The 22,081-nt window shown below is 41.1% G+C and overlaps 1 protein-coding gene across 1 annotated transcript in view; it reads right to left on the bottom strand.

Annotated features, from left to right (window-relative positions):
• mcama (melanoma cell adhesion molecule a) overlaps window positions 1-21,646 on the bottom strand; it is a 55,331-nt gene extending 33,685 nt beyond the window's left edge. Inside the window, exon 1 of the mRNA XM_069670316.1 lies at window positions 21,565-21,646. Within this exon, the coding sequence (XP_069526417.1) occupies window positions 21,565-21,628 (64 nt within the window). The 5' untranslated portion in view covers window positions 21,629-21,646. The remainder of the gene's footprint in view (window positions 1-21,564) is intronic.
• Window positions 21,647-22,081: the final 435 nt, after the last annotated feature.

Raw genomic sequence — 22,081 nt, 5'->3', positions numbered from 1 at the left:
TTAATAAAACTACACTACACACTGGCTAACGTAAACTGAATCTTGTCCACAACTCGTGACTCCACCAATATCGCCCTCCAACTTTGTTTTGGTTCACTCTCATTCTCATCAACCTTTTTCACAGCAGAGGCTGACAGCTTTTTATCCAGCAAAAAAGCCATAAAATATACCGGACACTCCCTGCTTTGTACCAAACAGCAGCACAATAAAGCTAGAAAGCCTGATATTTCCTGTAGAGGGTGGAGGAGACCAAATACAGAGCTAAAAGTAAAGTGGCTACTGGACTTCCATTCATAAGGTTACTTAAACAGGTCTTCTGGATGTATAATAAGTCAGCGATTACTATTCACTAGTTTGCAATAATTTACAAAAATTGTCTTTAATTTACAGATTGTACCTCTGCCCAAAAGAAGGCTAAGAAAAGTTACGTTGCTCAAACTGCGCAGACACATAGATAAGCACTGTGCATAGTTAATGTAGACTCATGAAGTGCTAGTTTTACCTGTCAAAGATTTTACTTTTTAATTTTCTTTTACTTGTTATAAGGAGTTTGGCTGCAGAAGTCTCTGCATGTTTCTCCTGTTCTGGATCTCACAATGCCACACCGGTTTTACCAGCACCTGGCGTTAATGCTTTCTTCTTCTCCTGTTATTTAATGGCGGATGCATTACAGTAACCGTCTGGTGGGGAGTACCGCACTATGGCCAGACGCTGGTTAATACAATGGAAAAGTTACATATTTAATAGCCGCATGCACTTTTAGATCTTTTACAAGCTACTAACCAAACTAATTTCAAGATCTGGGGAAACACGAGCAGCCAGACAATCACACAGTTGGTAGACAAAGCAACAGCTTATCTAAAACACTTTGTGGCAAATAAAACCCAATTGCACATCCAATTCATGGATATTTAAAACCAATAGTTTAGGTAAATAAATGTAGTTTCTGCCCTTGTTTCCTCCACGTCAAAAGTTTGCTATCCTGTGGGTTTGAAAAAAAATAAATCTGTGATCGATTAACTGCTCGAGTTTCTTGGACTGCCGCAGAGATATTGAACTTGGGTAAAATACCACTACTGATGGGAAAGAGGCAACCCCACCAAACAGAAGAAAAGACATAATATTAGCGCACATGTTGCAGTATAACAGGAATCCACTCAAGCTCTCATGAGACAAAAGTTGGATAACCCAATTTTATGCTGAAACATGTATAAATTAACTTCCACAGAGAGGCACACCGGGAAAATCCTCTGCTCAGAAGACTTCTCTTTGATTAGGCGGTTGATCTTTTAACAGCGTCGAATATCAGGGCTGAGCGAGCGGGGGAGGATTTGATATTTAAGCATCTCTTTATCCTCTGCCTTTTGAAATGTCAAGTTCAAAGATCCAGGCCAGCGGCCTTGATCTGTGAGCTAAGACGACCGGGAGAAACACCCGGGAGCTCCTAACCGCCGTCACACGGAGGAGACGACCACAGCAAGGCGGTACACATGGAGTGTTATTAAGTCTGATTGTATTAAAGTCTGTAAACAGGCTTTTGAAGTTTGCTCCTCGTGCTCCGATCAGACCTGCTTAATCGAATCACAGAAGTGTTTTCTCTGTAGGGAAGCGCTCATTGTGCGTTTGAGCCTTTTCTAATTGAATAAAACTTATTCAATTAGGCAACTTTCCCAAGCAGTCTGTCTGATGCCGCTCCCACAGCCAATGGTGTGTTAACTTCCTCCAGTTCCAATTTTTAAAGGCAAATATGAAAAGGTTTTGATGTTTTTAATGATGAGGAGTAAAGGGCTTTGCTGCCCCACTATTTATGAGCAGCGGGCCAGTGTCAGTGAATGAAGTACTGCCAGTTCATTTAGAGCCAAACAGAGCCTGGTGTCCTGCGGGACAGGAGCCAAACCAGGAGATAGCCTGAAAATAACACTAACAGGACAAAGATAGAGCAGAGCCACTGTTGTGGTTTTCACTAAGGAACCCCCTCAAACCATTCAAAGAATTATAATGTGTCTATAACACACATAATATAGCAGTAATTAATTGTTTATTTATGCATTGATGTTCCTGTGGGAACCAATAAGTGACAGCTGGTGTTTAAACAGATTAGGGGTGGCGATACAGCTCAACCAATGACTTCATATAAAGATGGATGACGCGTCTCCTTCTCCTCGCGTTGTACAAAAGTGAGACCAAAATACCCCCCAAAAAACACACAGCAAAGATCCCTCATGTCCGCGTGTTTAACAGCAGAGCAGCTTCTTGTGTCGGTCTGAAACAGATATTCACAGTGTAGTGTTAGTGTTAGTTACGCCTCTACTCTGCTACTCGGGAACAGAACCCTGCAGGAGCCCCATTTGTCAACAGAGCTGTCAATCATGAGGTCACACCCCCTTTTTATAGCATTAATTAACTAATTAAAAGTGTCAGAAAAATGAACACTTGGACGTAAATCAGCATGATAAGAACTAACTATAATGACAGAAACCATGTTTGAGAAAAATGTATTTTGATTTTATAGTTTGACTCATGTCCCATCTGTTAACATGGAGGAGGCGGGCTTTATGACCTATACTGCAGCCAGTCAGCAGGGGGCGATAGAGAGAGTTTGGCTTCAATTTTAGGGAGCTGTCATGTCGGCCATCTTTTTATACGAGCTTAACACAGTTGTAACAATAGAAGATATGTCTTCATGAGAGAAGTTTAAGTGTTACAAAGTACTGTAAACATGTAACATGAATATAAGGAAGTAAACATGTCCTTATATTTGCTAAGAACTACTATGTAGCGTGTTATCAACCTTTTATGTCACGATTCAATAGTGAAGTTTTATCACGAATTAAAATACATTTTCAATAAAGAATAATTAGCTTGATAATTATATTGTGTTTATAAAGCTTAAAGTATTACTAAAGTTATTTGGTCATGTCTTTTATATGCAGATTCTTAGCTTATGAACCGAACAAAAAACAGAGTCACAACATTCTGATGGCTCTTTATGGCTGAGAGAATTCCTGAGTTGCTACAACTGAGTTTGACAGATTATATTTTATTCACTAAACACTGTTTTTATCCTCCCAAGATGCTGCGGCTTTGCCCCAAAGAGCCAGTAAACATCTTGTTAGCTCGGTTTTCACAACAAGATTTAACTCTGTGAAATCCTTCAGAATCGATTCACTCGGTTCGGCACGTCGAGGACCGATCAGCTGACATTTAGATCATAAGGTGATCAAATGCTTCAAGAAAATGTTTATGGCAGATTGAGTCCAATGAACGATGGTAGCTCCCTACATAGGAAAACCCCGGGGATGAACAAAGAACATGGAGGCAGTATGTAACTCCAGAAATGCTGAATCAGATCTGAATAAAGTAGAAAAATTAAGTTTATTCATGAAGTTTGTAAAGTTATAAAGTAGGTTAAACTTATGTTAATTCAAGTTCCAAAGTATCAGCTCGTTTTCTGGTCACCTCAGAGTATTCACGGCGAACACTCAGCACCTTTGACAGCATGACTGCCTGTCATTAAAGGGGCGCTCCGCTGATTTTACACACGAGATCAGTTTTCCCACTGTGGACAGGAGCACTCAGCTGTGCAAAGTGTTTCATAACCTCTCCTGTGGCCGTGGAGGAGCTGAGAAAACTTCAGCGTTGTCATCGCAGCTGTGGACTTGGAGACTTCAGTTTATAAAGACTGGCCTTGGGGAGGAGGGTCATTATGGGAAGTGTAGGAAGCAGGGGTTTTGGAGCTTGACCATCCATAGCTGCTCGAGTTTGAATACATTTTCTTAAAAATCTGTCTCTTGCAGGTCCTCAAACTTTATGAAAGTTCAGTATTAAATTACTCCAGAAGCCTTTTAAGATAAAATGCCATGTCAGGTATATCCAATAAATTTCTTATCATCATTCAATCCAAAAAAAGACCCTAAATCTATTGATACATTGATCAAACTAACAAGTACTGTCTGTGTAGCCTTATATATATATAATTTTCATCCATACCATCGACCTCAAATGTTATAAAATCATTTAAAACACATCAGTGAGCTGCACTGTTACACTGTCGTACATGTACCTTCATTTTTTTCTTTAACGAGACAAGACAAGACTAAAATGTTAGTGACGGGCTTTCGGACATTCAAAATGCATATTTTCCCCCACCGTGCGTCTAATCTGTCAAAATACAAGCAATGTATTCCTGTAGCTGGGTCACCTGGTTGGAGGTAACGTGTATCACAAAGGTGGTTGTGAACTTTCTCAGTGAACCCAGGCTTTATGCTTCAGGCTCGGCGCACGCTCACAGTAAAAGGGCCGTTAAACGCGTCTTCTTCTGCAAAAGGAGCGATCATAGGCTGTCTGCTTCAATCAGACTGTTTAGATGAGAAGCGATGATGAAAAGTAATCTTTAGATGCTGTTTCCTCAACGTTCTTTTACTGGTTGGATGATATGTGGAAATTGGAAGTGTTCTTTTTACCTGAAGGAAACAGCTAAAAATGAGAAGAAGGAGACTAAAGGGGGGTCATATTTTCTCTCTGTCTCTCTCTGAGAGAGAAAACGTTTTGACTAAAAGCAATGACTACAATCTGATGACTTTTTATTGACTAAAACTTAATAAGCATTTTTGTCTGAAGACTCAGACTAAATCTAAAATAGCTGCCAATATTAACACTGGTCTTGGGGCTGACAGACAGACTGACAATAACATAATTATGGAACTTTGCCAGCCTTAACCTTTGTGTGTGCAGGTCGTGAGAAATCTGAACCAGTGTCTTCGCAAGTAATCTGTGGGATTAAAGTAGGAGGCGACATAATGTAACTTGAAGCATGAATTTCTTCGGCTGCAGGCGAGAACTAGAGATGCAAGCTACAAACGACAAACAATATTCGACACTGTGCACACTGCTTACAGAAGAGTCGGGAGGTGAGTTAGGTGATGCATGTTGTTGTTATACTGCATGGTTGAGAATCACTGATCTTAATGTCAATCACAGTCGGTGGTGAGATATAAAGATGTCAATGCACGACAAGATTATCACAAATAATCTAAAGCCATACTACAGACATGCTATATTACAAGTGCTTTTTACTGCTCCACTGTTGTTTCCCATGTGTTATGTACCCTTTAAGTGTGTCAATATCAGTGTTCCTGTCTCTGCTGGGCAGCAGATGCCAAGCTGGCTGGAGGTGGAAGACACACGGCGTCCTGACTCCTCCGGCCCTGCAGGGGGCTTTGCACAGTCTCGGATTTCATCACCAGGTTTTTCTTTCGTCAAACGTACTTTGTCATATCTGGACGTTAAAAAAATACTACAAAACATGTTTCATTTACAAAGATTTTTTGGACGTTATTATGTAGCTACACATATACAGTGTGCAGTAAGGGATCTTAAAGAATACAGTCGAGCAGCGGGAGAGTGTGCTGCACTTCAGGAGCTATCACTTATTAAATGGTTCTCTGGATGGGGTCTGTTACATCAGTATGACTGCGTATTAGATACCGGTAAGTATGACATATGCTGGGCATAAACAAGGGGCTAATACCTCCTCCAGTGGGGTCTTAAAGCTGCATGAACACACTTTATGCAGCAATTACTCGCATCTTTGGGAGAGCTTGTAAGTACATTTCTCATGTTGCCAACTTAAAGAGATACTCTGTGCTGCCACTCCAACCTACAATATTAAAAACGCGTAGTATTGTCTGCGACAGCACGGTGCTATCGCCCTAAAATATAGGCTTTCTACAGCAACATAATTTGGTTAAACCACACTCAAAATTCTGACCAGAATTTCTAATTTCCATATATTAATTTAACTGGAGACTCGATCCGGTCACTAATACAGGTCAGGGTCACTTTCACAATCAGGGCCGCCCAGACGTCTGTTTCCCCGCCAGCCTCGCCCAGGTCCTCTGGTCTCCATGGGAGATCTCCCCGCCAGATGCCCAAACCACCTCGAATGACTCCTCTCAATGTGAAGAGTCTGGCACCAGGGTCGCCTCCTGCCACCCACTGATGATGTCAGGAGAGCTGCAGGGAGACTTCAGCTAAGATGAGATTCATGTTCTCGTCTCTACCTCGGGGGATGCAGAAGGGCTTTTGTCTTAACAGATTAGAAGTGCATCTAGGAACTGCCAAAAACAGAGACGATGTATTACAAGGTCAGAGGGTCAAGGTTACTCTAGGAAACCTGCAGAGAGCTGACCCCTGAGCTGCAGACTCTGCAGCTCAGGGGTCAGCAGTAGATAAATCATGAAAAACAAGAAAAACTGGCAAGTTTTCGTTTTGCACTGAGCAACAATAAAGTTACAGCTTGACATGTTTCACTTCATTTGCTTCACTATTGCACGTCCTGCGATGTGATTGTTAACTGATATATCGTGCAGCCCTAAAAGGAAATTTCCAAAGGTTTTAATATCCACAAGAAACAGATAGCAAAGAGTTATCTGTCCGTTTGATTTACAAGACTTCAGTTAGAAACTAGCACTGGGCAAAACTGTTTCCTGACGTAATACTTCAAGTCACAGCGGAAATTTCAACAAAATCTTGCAGCCAGCCTCCGCAGACCTCACCAATAAATCCCCAAATGAGTTGAGGGTTATTTTCACACATACCGTTCTGCCTGTAATGACACACACCATTTTTAATTTGTTTGGAGCGCGATGCTGGCTGCCACAGAGCTACATAATCCATCAGGGTGGGCACGATGTCCTCGTTTGGTTTCGATTCAAGTTCTTTATTACGTTGAGTGTTTTCCAGCTTCAAAATAATTCCTCCCAAACGTGGTTTTGTTCCAGCTTTTCGTTTTTAAAATCTCACTACAGACAACTTAGACGTTTGACACTGTAATTTAAAAAGAATTAAAGACAAAAGCTCAACTAAAATCTAGTCACATGCGGGAAATAACAGTAAATGAAAAACACTGTTGATAATCAACTCTGCATCTCACATCAACCAGGAAGGTGTTTGCCAGCAGCCAGCCGCAGCCTTCACATCTTTCTCATCCTGAATGATTCCAGATGTCAATTCAGAGGGTCTTCACTCCCCTTTTCACGGGGATACTGTCGGAGCTTTGCAGCCTGGAGCTTTGACACGTCTTTATTCTAAAATTGCAGCATAGAGGAACCCCCCCCCCGGGCAGATTCCAGACCCTAAATTTGAGCTGCAGAGGTAGATCACATAACAGCTTTCATCACACACATCTTCAAAAGGCACTGGCAGTGTCTGGCAGCCACTAAATTGCCCCCAAAAGTCAACTCTGCACCCAGGCTGCTTAATAAATCCTGTCTGAGACTTGGACACCACCCTTCAGAGTCTGATCCTTATCTGTGAACAAAGCCTGTTATCACGTCCCCATGTCAGGATCCGTGACACTCATCAACAAAGCCCACAACAAGACACCATGCAAAATCTGTTATCACCAAACATCTACTCCCGTCTGCAGTCAGTGGAATCCATATTTAAGACTTTCACAGTTAGAAAAAGGACACATCTGTTTGATCTTTTCCAATTCAAATTCAGCTCATCTTCAAACTGCCAGGCATCTGTTTTCAAAAATCCTCCCCCACATCAACTCTATGACTTCTGGTGGCGAGATGGTGGAGACGAAACGCATGAATATTCTGGAAATACAAGGTTTTTATTCTTCTTCAGAAAATCAGACACAATAAGAAGATGTATGCACGAAAAACACCAGTGAATCTGTCACAAGTTTGATCGAAAGCACAGCGATAATGAGTCTCTCAACTGTTTCTGGTAGCATGTTTACAGCACTGGGAATAAAAAACTTTGAATACTGAAAAAGCAAGAAGCTGCATCTGGTCAGAGGGGTAAACATGCAACAATTCACTGTTTTCAGCTTTTAGAAAATGAATATTTGCAGCTTTTTCTTCGTCTTCTATGCTATCAAACTGAATATATTTGGATCTTTTTGTGGGGTAGACAGTAGCTCAGTCTGTCGGGACTTGGCCTGAGAACGGGCCGGTTCAAGTCCCGGTACAGACCAAGCATGCAAATTGGGACTGGTAGGTGGAGAGGGCACGGTCGAGGTGCCCTTGAGCAATCCTCCAACGACTCAGGGCGCATGTCCATGTGCAGCCCCCTCACTCTGACATCTTAGTGCATGTCCATAGAGTCCTGTTTGTGCATGTGTGTATTTTGGGCCTTTGTGTGTGTGGCATGTTTCTAACGATACCAAAGTAAAAACATTAAATTTCCCCCCCACTATAGTAATCAATGAATCCAGGAAATATATTGCAGACGCATCTGTAAACGAAGAATAAAGAATACACTTTCCTAGCCCCACTTGTGTTTCAGTGATGCAGAATAAGAGACGGACTTGAAATATTCTACATAAATTCCACTGTCCGATCAACAGTTGCTGCTGCTTTCCCTCCACCAGCTCATTTTCCGCCTCTCTTCGCTCTCCTGAGGGACACTTAAACAAAGAGATGAGTCCTCTGGGGAATCTGCCAAACAAATGCCCCGCAACAACTAAGTGAACAGCAGAAGAAGACAAAAATAATTAGGCCTGCACTATGAATCAGCGGAGGGGGAGAGTCCCACACAAAGCATGAAATGCGAGTTAAGTCTGGCCCTCAAACATCGCACCGATCGCTGAGCCTCAGGGGCTGGGATAACATTTACAGACAGCACTGACATAAGACTCTGTAATCCTACTCTACAGTGCTCATAATGGCAAACACAGACATCCTCTCCACTCCTTCACACAAAGTTTAATTTAAAAAGCACACAATGTTGGGGGTGTTTTTTTATTTTAATTAAAACATTTGGTTTTTAGACTTCTGGTGTGCAGATTTCACGCTAAATTCACTATGAAAGCCCTAAAAATATGACTCCTTTAACAAGCAGTCACAAGCAGCCAATTTCACTGCTAAACCTATTATTGGTTGCCTGCTCAGACAAAAACAATGCCAGCTGTATGCCATATCCATGGCATGGCACAGCCCATTAGCAAAAGAGGCAAACACCATGAAAGACACTCTGGTTCGCCCCGAGGTCCTCATGAATATTCATATGCACATGTACACGCAGAACACAGAGATGTCTTTTCACCATCAAAGTCAGCCTGGATTTAAACTGACTTCATTTTAATTCAACAGCAGATGTGACTGTGAGTGGATGTGACTGGAAACTGACTGGAACGGGGCCAGACTTCATGAGCTTTATCTTTAATCTAAATGGACATATGAAGGAAAAATATTATATATCGTCTTATAATGTAATATGATGATAAATTAATATGATGTTTTACTTCATGTAACCTCAGCTGCACTTTGTTTTAAGTGCTAATTAGCTAATCTTTGAACGCTAACATGCTTAACTAAGATGGTGAACTTGGTAAACAAAAACATTAGCATGATAGCATTGTCATTGTGAGCATGTTAGCACGCTGTTATTCTGTACCACAGTTCAGCCATATTAGGTTATTGTAATGGCATTTGTGGCGAGGTTTAATTTTTAGGAGCTAATATTTGGGGGTTGTCATGATACCAGAAATGAAAATTTCGATATGATACTAGTAAAGAAAAACAGTACTCGATTCCGGTTTCGTTACCATGGCAACATACATTGACTTGCAGTTCTGTGAATGCGAATGCCGAGCAGACAGACAAACACAGTCGGCAGAATGAAGCGCGACTTCTTCCTATAAAAATAAAACTCCTGTACCTTCCTGCGGGGTTGTGCCGAGTTAGTTTGTTGTTTAGAGCATAAACTTTGTGAAACAATGACAAAATAATGTCTGTATTTCTCTGTTTCGCTGCTTTATTTACATTAACGGCGCTCACTCTCTTCACTTCCTGTCTATGTCGCTGGACCACAGCTGCCTTTCTCTTTTGCTCATGGCCGTTTGGGTTGAAAATCTGACTGTAGATAATATGTGTTTTTTTAAGCCTAGGTACAATTCGGTACTATGGAATCTAAGAATAACACAGATTATATCGTTTAAAACACATGGTATCAAAAAGTATCCGAGTAACGAACATTTTGACAACCCAACTAATATTAAACTCCTGAAATATTAATAAATAAATACGGTATTTCCAATTAGCAAGCATTTCCAACTGTTTAGAGGTCAGCTAACTAAGCTAGACTTTGCACACTGATAGTTAGAACATTATTTATTCTTTTTAAAGGATTGTTAAAGGATAAGGCGATTTTTATAGTAAATATATTACATAAAAAATCCCAAACAATGACACACTTTGGCCCAGAAGATAAAGATTAATAGACTTTTAATACACAGACAAAAGCCTTCTTGTTCCTCGGATCAATTCACTGTTGTTCTTTTGTATTTTCATGGGGTTTGTTGACAATAGGAAAAGTATGACTGTTCCTGGCACTATCCCTAAAAGGTGCCCAATTAATGCCCCGTTAATGTAGCTTTTTCATGTAAGACAGCTGCTCAATATGTTCACGTGCAATGCTCTACCCAATTGTTTGGCACCGGGTAAAAAGGTCCTTTCACGTGCGTGCTGTTCGAAGACTGAGAAGCTAGAGACTTCCCCTATTTCGCGCAGCATAGTCCCGTCGATCCCTGAGAGCCACAGGCGATAGCTTCATGAATGTTTCGTCGCTAGCAGGATGGCCTTGGCAACTGCTTCACTGTGTTCTTTTACACTTAAATGTCCGGAAAAACACAGACATTACCTTTTGTATTCACTATTTTGTTACTTTCGTCATTCCTACTCAAGGTATCACTTTGCAACTTAATCCTGGTGATGAGTTAAATGCCATGCTACATATATTCCTGCAGGTTCTCCAGGCTTTCAGCGGGTGACACTGACACATTGGTGGGTTTGGCACTTTGACATAAACCACAAGGAGAGAAGAAATCAGAGGACTTGGAATTCCTCCGGACAATGACGTGGACTTCGGGGGAAGCCTTGAGCAAATACTGAAGACGAGTCGTTGTCATCTGCATTGTTCCAAAAAGAAACATCGCTCATATCTATTACCAGAGGACAGGGTTAAAGACGGAAGATAAACCTCTAACCAGTGACATACTGTTGTGGTCACATTTCACACACACCTAAACCCCTCAGGATTAAAAGGGGGATCTGTGCTTTCCACCCAGCAGGAGTAATAAGAGTTCATTATGGAGCATTAACTGGAAGTTATAACTCAACAGCCTCCCTGATTAATGGGACACTTAGCTCTAAATTCATTGTACTCCAGTCTGAGAGATTCAGCCTTGGGTCATGATGTGGCTCGATGTGAGGACAAGATTAGAAGAAATGTTTTCATAGAAATACAAATATATTACATTTATATTTAACTCAACTTTGAGTATCTGTTAGCCCATAACTAACAAAAACTAAGACATGTTAGGGTCATGAAGAAACAACATTTCAATTAAAGTAGTTCCAGGAGTTTCTTTAGTAACTTTTCAACTGATTATTTTTTAGGCTTTTTGCCTTTATTTGTAGGACGACTGAGGAGAGACAGGAAACGTGGGGAGTAGAGAGAGGGGGATGAAATGCACCAAATGATCAGCAGACCAGGAGTCGAACCTGCGCTCAGTGCATCGAGGACTGTGGCCTCTGTACATGGGACACCTGCTCTACCAGCTGAGCTAAAACAGCGTCCCCAAATGGTCGTATTTTTAAGAAATGTTTATAACACGTTTCATTCAGCTGTTCATTTTCATTATTACACGGCTGTGTTAAATACTTGATACTGCTTGGTATAACGGCACTCCGAGGTCTGCTATTTCTCGATAATAGACCGTTGTTATGAAGAACAGACCGTTGCTAGGGATCTAATGGCTCTAATGACACAATCCGGAGGACTAACTGTAATCATATCAACACACCGAAAGAAGGATCGTTTACAGAGAGAGGAAAAAAAGAAGGGACAAAACAGCGGAGAGAAACAAAACTGAAACTGAAGACGGCACGTGAAATAAACATTAAACAGAACACAGTACGGGATACGGCGGTGTCCTTCCATCCCTCTGTACCATAAACAACTTAATTTCACTGCGTCAGCAAATACGCTGATGTTTCCTTACGAGGAAGAGTGCTGCTGTGCGTCCCCTGTGTGAGTAACAAACAGAGACTCATGCGTTGTGAACTTGCCGATGTATGCCAATCTTACTAATGCACTACCATCATTATCATCAGAAAATTGTACTACTACAACAACAGAAAATGTACAAATGTTTAGCTGTGTACAATGATAAGGGTTCTGTTATAATGCCAGGAAGAGAAAATATAACTGTTGTATATTGTTTGGCATTAGGATCTCTTCTTATCGCTGGTTTGGACAGTTTGAAAGTCTTCCAGTCTCAAGTTAGGCTTTCCAAGTGGGTGGTATGTAAGTTCTGTAGAGCCAGTTTATGTGCCAAAGCTTGATCAGTTAAGAAAACAAGACTTGAGCTTTAATTTTAAACAGAGATTCTTATTAATGCTCACAAAGATCACAGAGGTTTAATATTAAATAGGCCAAGCATGGTGAGCTCTTTGGCCTCTGCACTATATCACACATTTATTAAGTTAATCCCACCCTTTAATTGAATACAACTCTTTCCTGGTCCCCTGCTGTTTCAGACAGGACTGTTGACAACAACAAGGGCAGAGTAAACATTCCCAGGCTCCGTCCACTGCACCCAGAAGGAAAAAAAGGCAAAAGAGGGGGCATGAGAGAGGTGTTAGAGGGGACAGAGGATGGGGGACCCGGCTCAGAAAAGGCGGGAATGAGGCAAAGACCATTGTGGTGTAAGGTTTCTGTGTAACGCGAGCCCCTGCTTGTTGCCCCCACAGCAGAATGTCCGATGGATTGGGCGTCAGGTGTGTGCAGCTGTTGGTTAAGCTCTGTTTGCAGACCAAAGAGGGAGACAAGTGGGAAAAGGAGGAAGGAACGGCTTCTCAATGAAAGCAATACGGGAGGTTTTTTGTCTCTCCCTGTGGCACCGATGGGACCGCTGCCAAGACTTGGATTGGGGCCCAAGAGAGTGCCATGTGTCCCACAGATGGGCCTTCTAAATATGAAGGGACATCATGTACAGATGGCCAATTTCGCCTGTGCAGAGTTTAGAGACAAACGGATAAATCTGCCAAAGATGGAAATTATACCAATGAATGTCTTACTTGAAAACAAAGAAAATAGGACTGTTTTTATACCATATATATTCTCTAAATACAGTATGGTCTTACAAATGAGTGTGTGCTGTGACTGAGCCATGATAATACAAGTATACAGTATAGACTTAATGTAAAGGACGAGGCAGAAAGTAGTTTGATAACATAAACAAGGCTTAACATCACGCCACGTATCTCATGACTAACACAAGACGAGATACATCAGGATCAATCTCATTTACTTGAGATGAAAATGACTGATCGCATCATACACGCCTCTGAGTAATAAATCTGTTGCTTGTTTTTTAGCAGTGACGCCATTAATTCAAGCCGCCCTGTGGGGGTTTTTTTTATGCACTTCTACAAGTCGACTGGTCACAACGCTTTGTGTGAGGAAAAGGTGTGAGGCTGTTTATGTCCGTGCGTTGGCTGATTCAGATTCCACATGGTGCTGCACATGGGCACGACTCCAGATGCACTAACATGTGCCAATGCTCCAAAGAAACTAAGAATAAAGAATTGTTCTTCTAATTCTGCTTCAACTAAAGGGTTTGTACTTTTAACTCCACTACATTTATTTGACAGCTTAAGTCACTAAGTTAAAAAATAAAATACGCACGACAAAATCATTAAGCTACATCCGTATTTAAAGTTTCTTCCATCATTGCCTGGTGTCTGTTTGATGTTGGTATTGAAGTATGTTTCTCTTTGGAACATACCATCTGGGTAAAACCTCTAAAAATATGAAGTTAAAGTGACAGTTTAGGCCACAAGGACAGACTACTTGCACACAACATACTGCAAAATGTTCCTTTGAGTGCAGACACTCGTGAGGCATTTGACCGTGTTCGCATGGCTGCATAGCAAAAACAACACACAATCCAACAGGGCAAAAAAAAACACATCTCTACATTCATCACGCTGCTCTTAAAATACTGTATACAAATAATCAATCCAGTGCGAGCAGTGCAGCCAAATCCAATATTTGGGATTGGAAGAGGCTTTTAAGAAACAACCCTCTCAGCACTCTCCCACCAGGATGAGAAAAACCCTGCAGCACTATCAACACGTTTTAAAAATAAATACAACAAAAAGCCCTCAGCGTGGTGCTGCAGATATCCTTCACGTTTCTGACACTGTGTGAGATAAAGGTTTGTGCTTTGGCACGACTCGAGGATGAGTTATTCGCCTCCTGAATGCACACTGATGTTCCAACGTCTAATGAGTCATTTCCTTCAATCTTCTTGATTAAATTTGCTTTAACAACCACCTCAAACTTCTTAAACTCGTCCTCTCTTCTCAAGGGTGGATTGGTCGCTGCATAGATTTTTCACAGCGTTGAATGAAGGGCTTTGAATAACACAAAAGTCTACAATGTTTTGGGCGGTTCTTCAGCAGCAGAAAGGTAGTCAATACAGGAGAATTTCCCTCCCAGAAGGCTCAGGGATCAAACTACAGAGGCAGCTGCTGGATATAAAATCCCACTCAGACATCAACCAACCTACTGACTGCAGAGATACTCTACACATGCAAGCTCTAGTCTAGGCTTAAGGGTGGATGTCAGCTCTGCTCCTGCCAGCTAAACAGCCAGAGCTTTGATTTTCTCAAACATGTCTTGTCTCTTCTTCAGAGCATGCAAAGCCTTTTAACCAAAGACTGAAACAACAAACACAAGAGAAACTGTGCTTTTAGAGCAAAACAAATGCATTCAGAATATCTTGTTTTGCTGGTTTCAGTCAGTTTGCAGCAGCCAGGCTGAGACGGGTTTAGCAGATTAGAGGAATTAAACGTCAACATTTTCTTCAATGTCTTCTTTAAAACCTGTCTCTGCTTCAGTGCACCCGTTCATCTACTCTGTCTCTGTCTTCCTGTTGCATAGAAGATTCAAAGCTCCTATTATTTGTATGTATAAAATAGGGAAAGTTTTTATAGTAATGTGAAGGCAAAACAAAGCCTTAAGGAAAGGTCAGAGAAAGATGGTAGACTTGGTGAGTTTTTTCCTCACAATCTTTCTATAGCCTTCACCAAGTGGGGGATTAGGTTTTCCGCCTTTATTGGACAGCCTGAAAGTTTAGAGGCGGGCTGGAAGTGGGGAGAAAGTTAGGTTTGACATGCCACAGGAAGTAGCTGGTAACGTAACTGGCTTGTAACGTGGCTACTAAGGGGCTAAAACCAAGTGTTGGGTCTGTCCATCCATCCAATTTCATCTGACTATCCAGGTTGTAGGTATTCGAAAGAAAGTCAGTACAGACCTCCCACTCTCCAGCATCCTTTTTCCAGCTCTTCCTGGGGGTTACTAAGGTGTTACCATGCCAGATGAGATATAGGACCCCACCAGTGTGTTCTGGGTCTATGCTGGCTCTCCTACCAACTGGACATGCCTGGAAACCTCTAATTTAGTCTAAAGCTCTCTTAACAAGGAACACAAATGGTCACTGGCTTTTAAGTCTGATCCAAAGTCCAGCAGACACTCTTGAAAGCATTAAACCTGATGAGCTTGAATAATTAGTGAAAGTAAGGCAAAGAGTTAATTCAACAGGATTTACAGTATCTGATTGTTCACCATGCTGACATACATGCTGGCTGAATTAGCTTACATATGCCTGATGTTACAGCGAAGCACCATTATACTTCCTGAGGGATCAAACGGCGCACTCTCTTTAATGAAAACAATGAGCCAATACATTAGATTACATGGCTGTCAGGCCCGGCTATCACTCAGGCAGGAGCACTAATCCCACATGAACAACTGCAGCCAACAGCTGCACACTTCCTGCTGCATACAGACGGGCAGCAGCAGACTGAAGGCATTCCCAGGCATCCTGCCACAGACACGGATGAAGAAGAGGTCAGGGAGACCAGCCATTATTTACACCAAGAAACTGACTCAATGGGATACCTGATGACTCATTTTTGATCACTTTACTACTGTACTACAACTATGCTCGCTATGAAAACACATGTTCTTCTCTGGATAATAATGAATGATTATTGAGATGCACAGCACAACCAGAACTTTACCTAACGAAAATCAGAATAAATACCAAACATGCATTGCTTATTTTAACAACTTGGTTGCAACTCTACAAGTCCTGTGGTTCCATACCCAGCTCTATTTACAGCAGCGTTATGGCTCTACTCATGTATTTTCATAGGAAAATGTATTTTCTGTTTTATGCAGTCTGACCTTGTGGACAAAAACAATGTCCTAATTATAAGATTGATAAATTATAAATCAAACTGCCATTCTTGATTTAATTATCAAATAGCAATAACACTATATAGAATTGGATTGCTTTCCATAAATTACTCTTAAAGAGCACCATCCAGTTATACCACTTTGTATAAAACTTAAAGTTATAGATTTTCAGTATGATAAATGTCTGTTAAGTCAATATCTATTGCCAAATGAGTCAACACAATGGTGATTGAGCCTATTGACCACTTAAGAAAGCCTCTGTGTTCTTTGGTGTTAAAAAGTGGGTGTTGGGTTCAAACAAGCAAAGAAATTATCCATGGCAACAGGCGAAGAAACTTCAAAATGAAGCCCAAATCAGAAGAAAAAAAATTCAGATGAACACAAACATAAAGACACTTTTTGGATCTCTGTTACATTGGGGTCCAAAAACACACTTACAATTACTGCTTATTGCCATAGGTTAAAAAGGATCTCACAAAAATGGGAGCGCTGACATTGCAACTTTACATACAACGATCTAGGGCGGCCGTGGCTCAGTGGTAGAGTCGGTCGTCTTTCAATCAAAAGGTCGGAGGTTCGATCCCCAGCTCCCTCAGACATGTCAGAGTGTTCTTGGGCAAGACACTGTACCCCAAATTGCTCCCGGTTGCATAGCCAACGGGTATGAATGTGATAACTGATTGACAGTTGGGCACTCAGCAGCCTCTGCCATCAGTGTATGAATGTGTTTGTGAATGGGTGAATGTGACATGTAGTGTAAAAGCAGCTTTGAGTGGTTGCAAAGACTAGAAATGTACAATTCATTTACCATTTACCACTCTATAAACATATGAATGTGTATTCTCACCGTTGATTAACCTGACCATTGTTTCAATTAATAAAAAGCTCAAATGTAAAACTTGTAACATGTCTTCAAAATCACCAGAGCCGAAGCTTACGTCTTCAAATTGCTTGTTTCATCCGACCATCTGTGTAAAAACATGCAACTGATGATGATTTATGATGAAATCGATCAGTAAAGCAAGAAATGCTCACTGGAGTGATTAATCCATTATCGCATTTGCTGTTGATGAATCTTCTGTCAATCAGCTAATGAACTACTTGACTAACCATTTGAGAAGTAATTGAGATTGTGAAACTGTTTACTCTAGGGGTATTACTCTACTAACACCTGACAAGAATAACCTACAATGACTTCAGCCAGAGCCAGAAGGAGTGAGTTGTTTCTCAGAGGTTCAACTAAACAAAGAGGTGAGCCACAAAGTCCAAATGCTCTAAAATGGTCGTCCAATGAGGAAAGAAGCTGAAGAGAGACAACACTTTGTTACACCTGTGCCACAAACAACACAAGCAAAACACCATGAAAATGCCAACCAACCCCTATAACATCTTACCATCAGTTTCTATTTCCGACACTGCCTCAAGTCATCAGTAAACAAGGAGGATCGTGGTATGGATACCATATATTCACAAGAGGTGGAAGGATCAACGAGTACGGAAAAAACAACAAGATCTGCTCCATTGTAAGACAATCTCGACAGGTTTGCTTTCTGTGTTTGCTGTTGGTGAAATGTCACGCTAACTAGTCAACCGAGGAGAGAAACAACACAGTGAGCACCTCATTCCTTTAAAGAATCTTAAGAAAAAAACAGAACTGAACCATGTGTTCATCAGTACTTTTGGACAAACCTGTCTGTGGCTCTCAGACCCAACAGGTCATGGAAATACACTTCAGTTATGACACGATTTTCAGCAGCAGATTAAACCAAATCTCGTGCTCCAGTCTGCGTTTCCACCAGCAGGAGGATGAAGAGGATTCACTCAAAACAAACTTTTTGTGGCTGTGTTTCATGGCAATGAGGATCTCTTTGTCTCCATGTCTCCCCGTGCAACAGTGTGGCTCATTGATGGGTTTTTAATAGTTTGTGGACCACAATAGAGCTCTATGGTACCGAGGACACGCATAATGCTCGTTGGTGGAAGCAATTTTATGCCGATTTGTGTCTTTTCATGGTGTTTAGCGTCAAGTCAAAACATCAAATTCTACTGAACCAACATTAAAATTTCAGGTTTGAATTTCAGTACAAATGTATCTGAATCATTTTAGAACCAGATTGTGAATCATGTAGGACATCTGATTCAATGGTGAGATACAGAACTGTCATTTCCACAACAGTCATCCAATCAGCTTGGGCTTACACGCCGTTAAAGTCAAGATGAAACAGCATTTTAAGAGTATCCAGCTTTCATATCGTAATTTATTTCCAAGGAAAACCTGATAAGCAATAACACAGAGGATTTAGATTTAGATGTAAAGAAGCAGGCATAACAAACACGGAGCAGGCGAAGGTCTCACAATGTATACTGACTGGTTAGCTGTATTGGTCAGAAAGAGAAACACAAAGCCCTTTGTGTGCTCCATGTAGTTGCTAAAGCAGTCCACTGTAAAATACATAATCTGGAGCCATTACAGATACAGTTTCCTCAAGGTGAATAAATTATAGCCAAATTATACCCCCAAACCATGGTGCTTTAGAGAAAAGGTTTGAGGGTGCCAACAGCCTTAGACCCTCTGACACACCTTCCTGTTGCTAGCAGCCAACTGCTAACCTTAGCTCTGTGCAGCTACATTTGAAGAAGGATTGACGGATGTTTTAATATTACTTGTTGAAATGAGCATATTACAGACAGAAGCTTCTCTAAGCCTTAGTATGTACTTAAGGATAAAACCTGTCTTGTTTGAAAATAGTTAATTATGCCATGACCTAAGTAAGCACATTCTGTGTGTCTCCTTTCTGTTCTGTAAATGTCATCGTAAAAGCTCTGCCCACTGCTCTGATTTACTGCACCACCACGCTGCCCGGACCACTTGCTCATTCCTGTAACACAACAGGACCATCATACTGATGAACACTGGTCTGTAAAATCAATAGACGTTGGTGTACGAAGCCTTGACTAAGCTACATGTTTGGGTTTCTTCTCATACGCAGGATGGGTTTTATTTCCATGCAGGAAAAATGCTTTTAGCCACAAATTGTATTCGAGTAAGTGCCCTTCAGGGTCCATTAGGGAGGAGGTCAGTTTTGACAGCGCTCTTTAAAGGGACGGGGGTCTCTACCGGTAACCAAAGACATAATCCAAAAACAGACAGCTTTACTCCGTCTCCAGAGGAGGTAGAGGCGAGATGGGGATTAAATAGAGGTAACCCAATTAAGACAAGTCTGATGGGGTAAAAAAACAGGGATTTAAGGCAAAAAGAGGTTTAAGGTCAGGACAGAGTGAGTGTTGTCCTGTTGTGAGATACCATGTGGAGGAAGGTTTACATTTAATTATTTACAGTAAAGCTTGCTTGAATAAGTTAATCCAGAAGTCAACATGAAGTCTGTCTTTAAAAAAGGGGTGGGAAGGGGGGAACCATTTACACAAGATTCACGATTCCTAATCAGCTACGAGGGTCAAAGAAATCGTTTTTTGTACACAATGTACAACTCAACCAGTTCTGATGGGACAAAGAAAATAACTTGGTCCATGGTTTGTGTCATTTCAAAAGACCTGCAGCCGTACAGCATTGTGGATAATGATGAAAATCATTGGTACTTGTGTTGCAGCAAAGAGAGATCAAAGCCATGACCATGTTTCTGTTGGACTCTTTTCATTTTCATTCATTAATTCCCACAAACCATCGAAAGGAAGCCGGGAAAAGGTCAAAACTGCGTCACCATTGTTTGAAGAAAAGAGAAAACTGGCAAATAATCAGATTTGTAAGCTGAAACTTGTGGATGTTTGTTATTTTTGCTTGAAAACTACCAAAATGAGTAGCTGCTCATTAAAAAAAGTTGAAAAGGTCAGTTTATTTGTAGGAAACATGAGGTAAGGGATTGTACGGGAGTTTTTGATTGGCTTTCTTTGTCCAACCAATGGTCTAATAAGTCAAAGATAATCAATCTAAAACTAAACAGAAAATCTGCATTTGTAAGATATAAGGTGGTGGAACAACTCCACAAACAATAAACAACAATATGTCCCAATGTTTGCCAATAAATTTCCTGTCAATCATTTATCTAATGGGTTATTTGACTAATTAGCTGTTTGCAGCTGTTAGTACATAGGCAGCCTTAAATCTAACCTGCCATTACCTTGTCAGAACCTACAAATGGACCCAAAGGATTGGTCAATAAATCTAATTGTTTTATGACAGAATCATTCAGCAGCTCTTCAACTGTTAAGATTTACATTTTCTTTGTTTAACCTTCATGTAGACTGCATATTTTTAGATAAATACAAGACATTCAAAGATGTGCCCTTGGACTCTGTGTTTATATTGCACACTTTACCATTATTTTCATTAATAACCGATTAAACCAGACAGCAATATTCAGATCAGTTAAGAAAAACAAATCATTAATTGCAGCCTTGGGTAATTGCTTCGAGGAAACGTATCCATATAAAGGTAAAGTCAGACTGGATCTCATAATGACACAAACACACAATCTCTCTCTCACACACACACACACACACACACACACACACACACTGGCCAGTTTCCAACTGCCTTGTCCTGCGTGTAAAACCAGCCTCTGCCGTCACATTCTGGTTTAACTGATGAAAAACTCAAACTAACCATGTCCTGCTTTGGAAACTGGGACTCGTGCTAAGTTTGGTCTTGCGCTTGAAACCACTGTGGTTTCTTAGATGTTTACAGCACTCCCATTAAACATAACAACTTATCCAGACTTTGTCGCAAAAACACTATGAGAACCCTTCAAAAACACACTAGTCACACGCATATGTATGGGCATGCTCAGACGTACTGCACAGCTATGCTTGTAGGTTAATTGGTCCGTTAACAGCTTCAATTACGCAGTAATTAATTACGGCTTTAAATGTTTTATGGCGACGAGGCTTTCAGCTGAAAACCGGCACATAAAGAGGAACAGAAATGCTGAAAAAGTGTAAAATTTGACGAAGCCTACACCAATTCAACATCCACTATATTCAATATGCTTCCAAGTTCACCACCGAAGCGAATAACTGCTAGTTTAACACAATAAACTGCATATTAGCTCACACAAACAAAAGACACTTTAACTCGAGAAAACTGTGCACGGGTCACGTTTAATCTAAAAAGTCTTTGTTCAAGTCAGAAATATTTGCTTTAAGCATCCAAGATAAGCACGCACGTTCTATTCTCATTCAAACTGGTATTAACGGCTGTCCTCCTCCTTCACCAAACTTAACCGTTAAAAAAAATGGCGTGTTTAATTCAGGTAAACTCACCGCTCCAGCTGAGGAGGCAGATATGAAGAAACAACGGTAGAAATGCTGTGTGAAGAGAAGCCATGTCTCGTTGCTGCTCGTCGTATCCAGTCTCAAAATAATCTGAACTGAAGTGGTGTGTCAACGAGAAGTTAGCAAGCAGCCCCGGAGGAGACTGAGAAGAGGGGAGGTGGAGAGGAGGAGGCGGTGGTGGTAGTGGAGAGGGGAGGGAGCTCAATTAAAGTCTCAGTCTGGCGGGGTCCTCCTCCTCTACCCATTGTGGGGCATTATGTGTGTGGTAGAAGCAGCTTATCAGTGTTTTCTTCTGCTCCAAACTCGCTCTACTTATTCACACAGAGATTTCATGTTCGTAGAAAGTCCTCAAGGTCACAACAATAAGCCCACCTTATCACGCCTGCACACCTTTTAGCCTGAATCACATGGCCTGTTGGCTGAATTAAGCATAACTGGGACACTTTATTTGCATTTCCACACTGGTTGAAGGCAATAAATTCATTTGGACACGAGCCCGACATTT

Source organism: Semicossyphus pulcher, unplaced genomic scaffold, assembly GCF_022749685.1.
Source record: "Semicossyphus pulcher isolate SPU_LCO1_2020_fin unplaced genomic scaffold, fSemPul1.0.p SCAF_10, whole genome shotgun sequence".
Taxonomy (NCBI): domain Eukaryota; kingdom Metazoa; phylum Chordata; class Actinopteri; order Labriformes; family Labridae; genus Semicossyphus; species Semicossyphus pulcher.
This window is presented reverse-complemented; position numbering and strand designations above follow the sequence as displayed.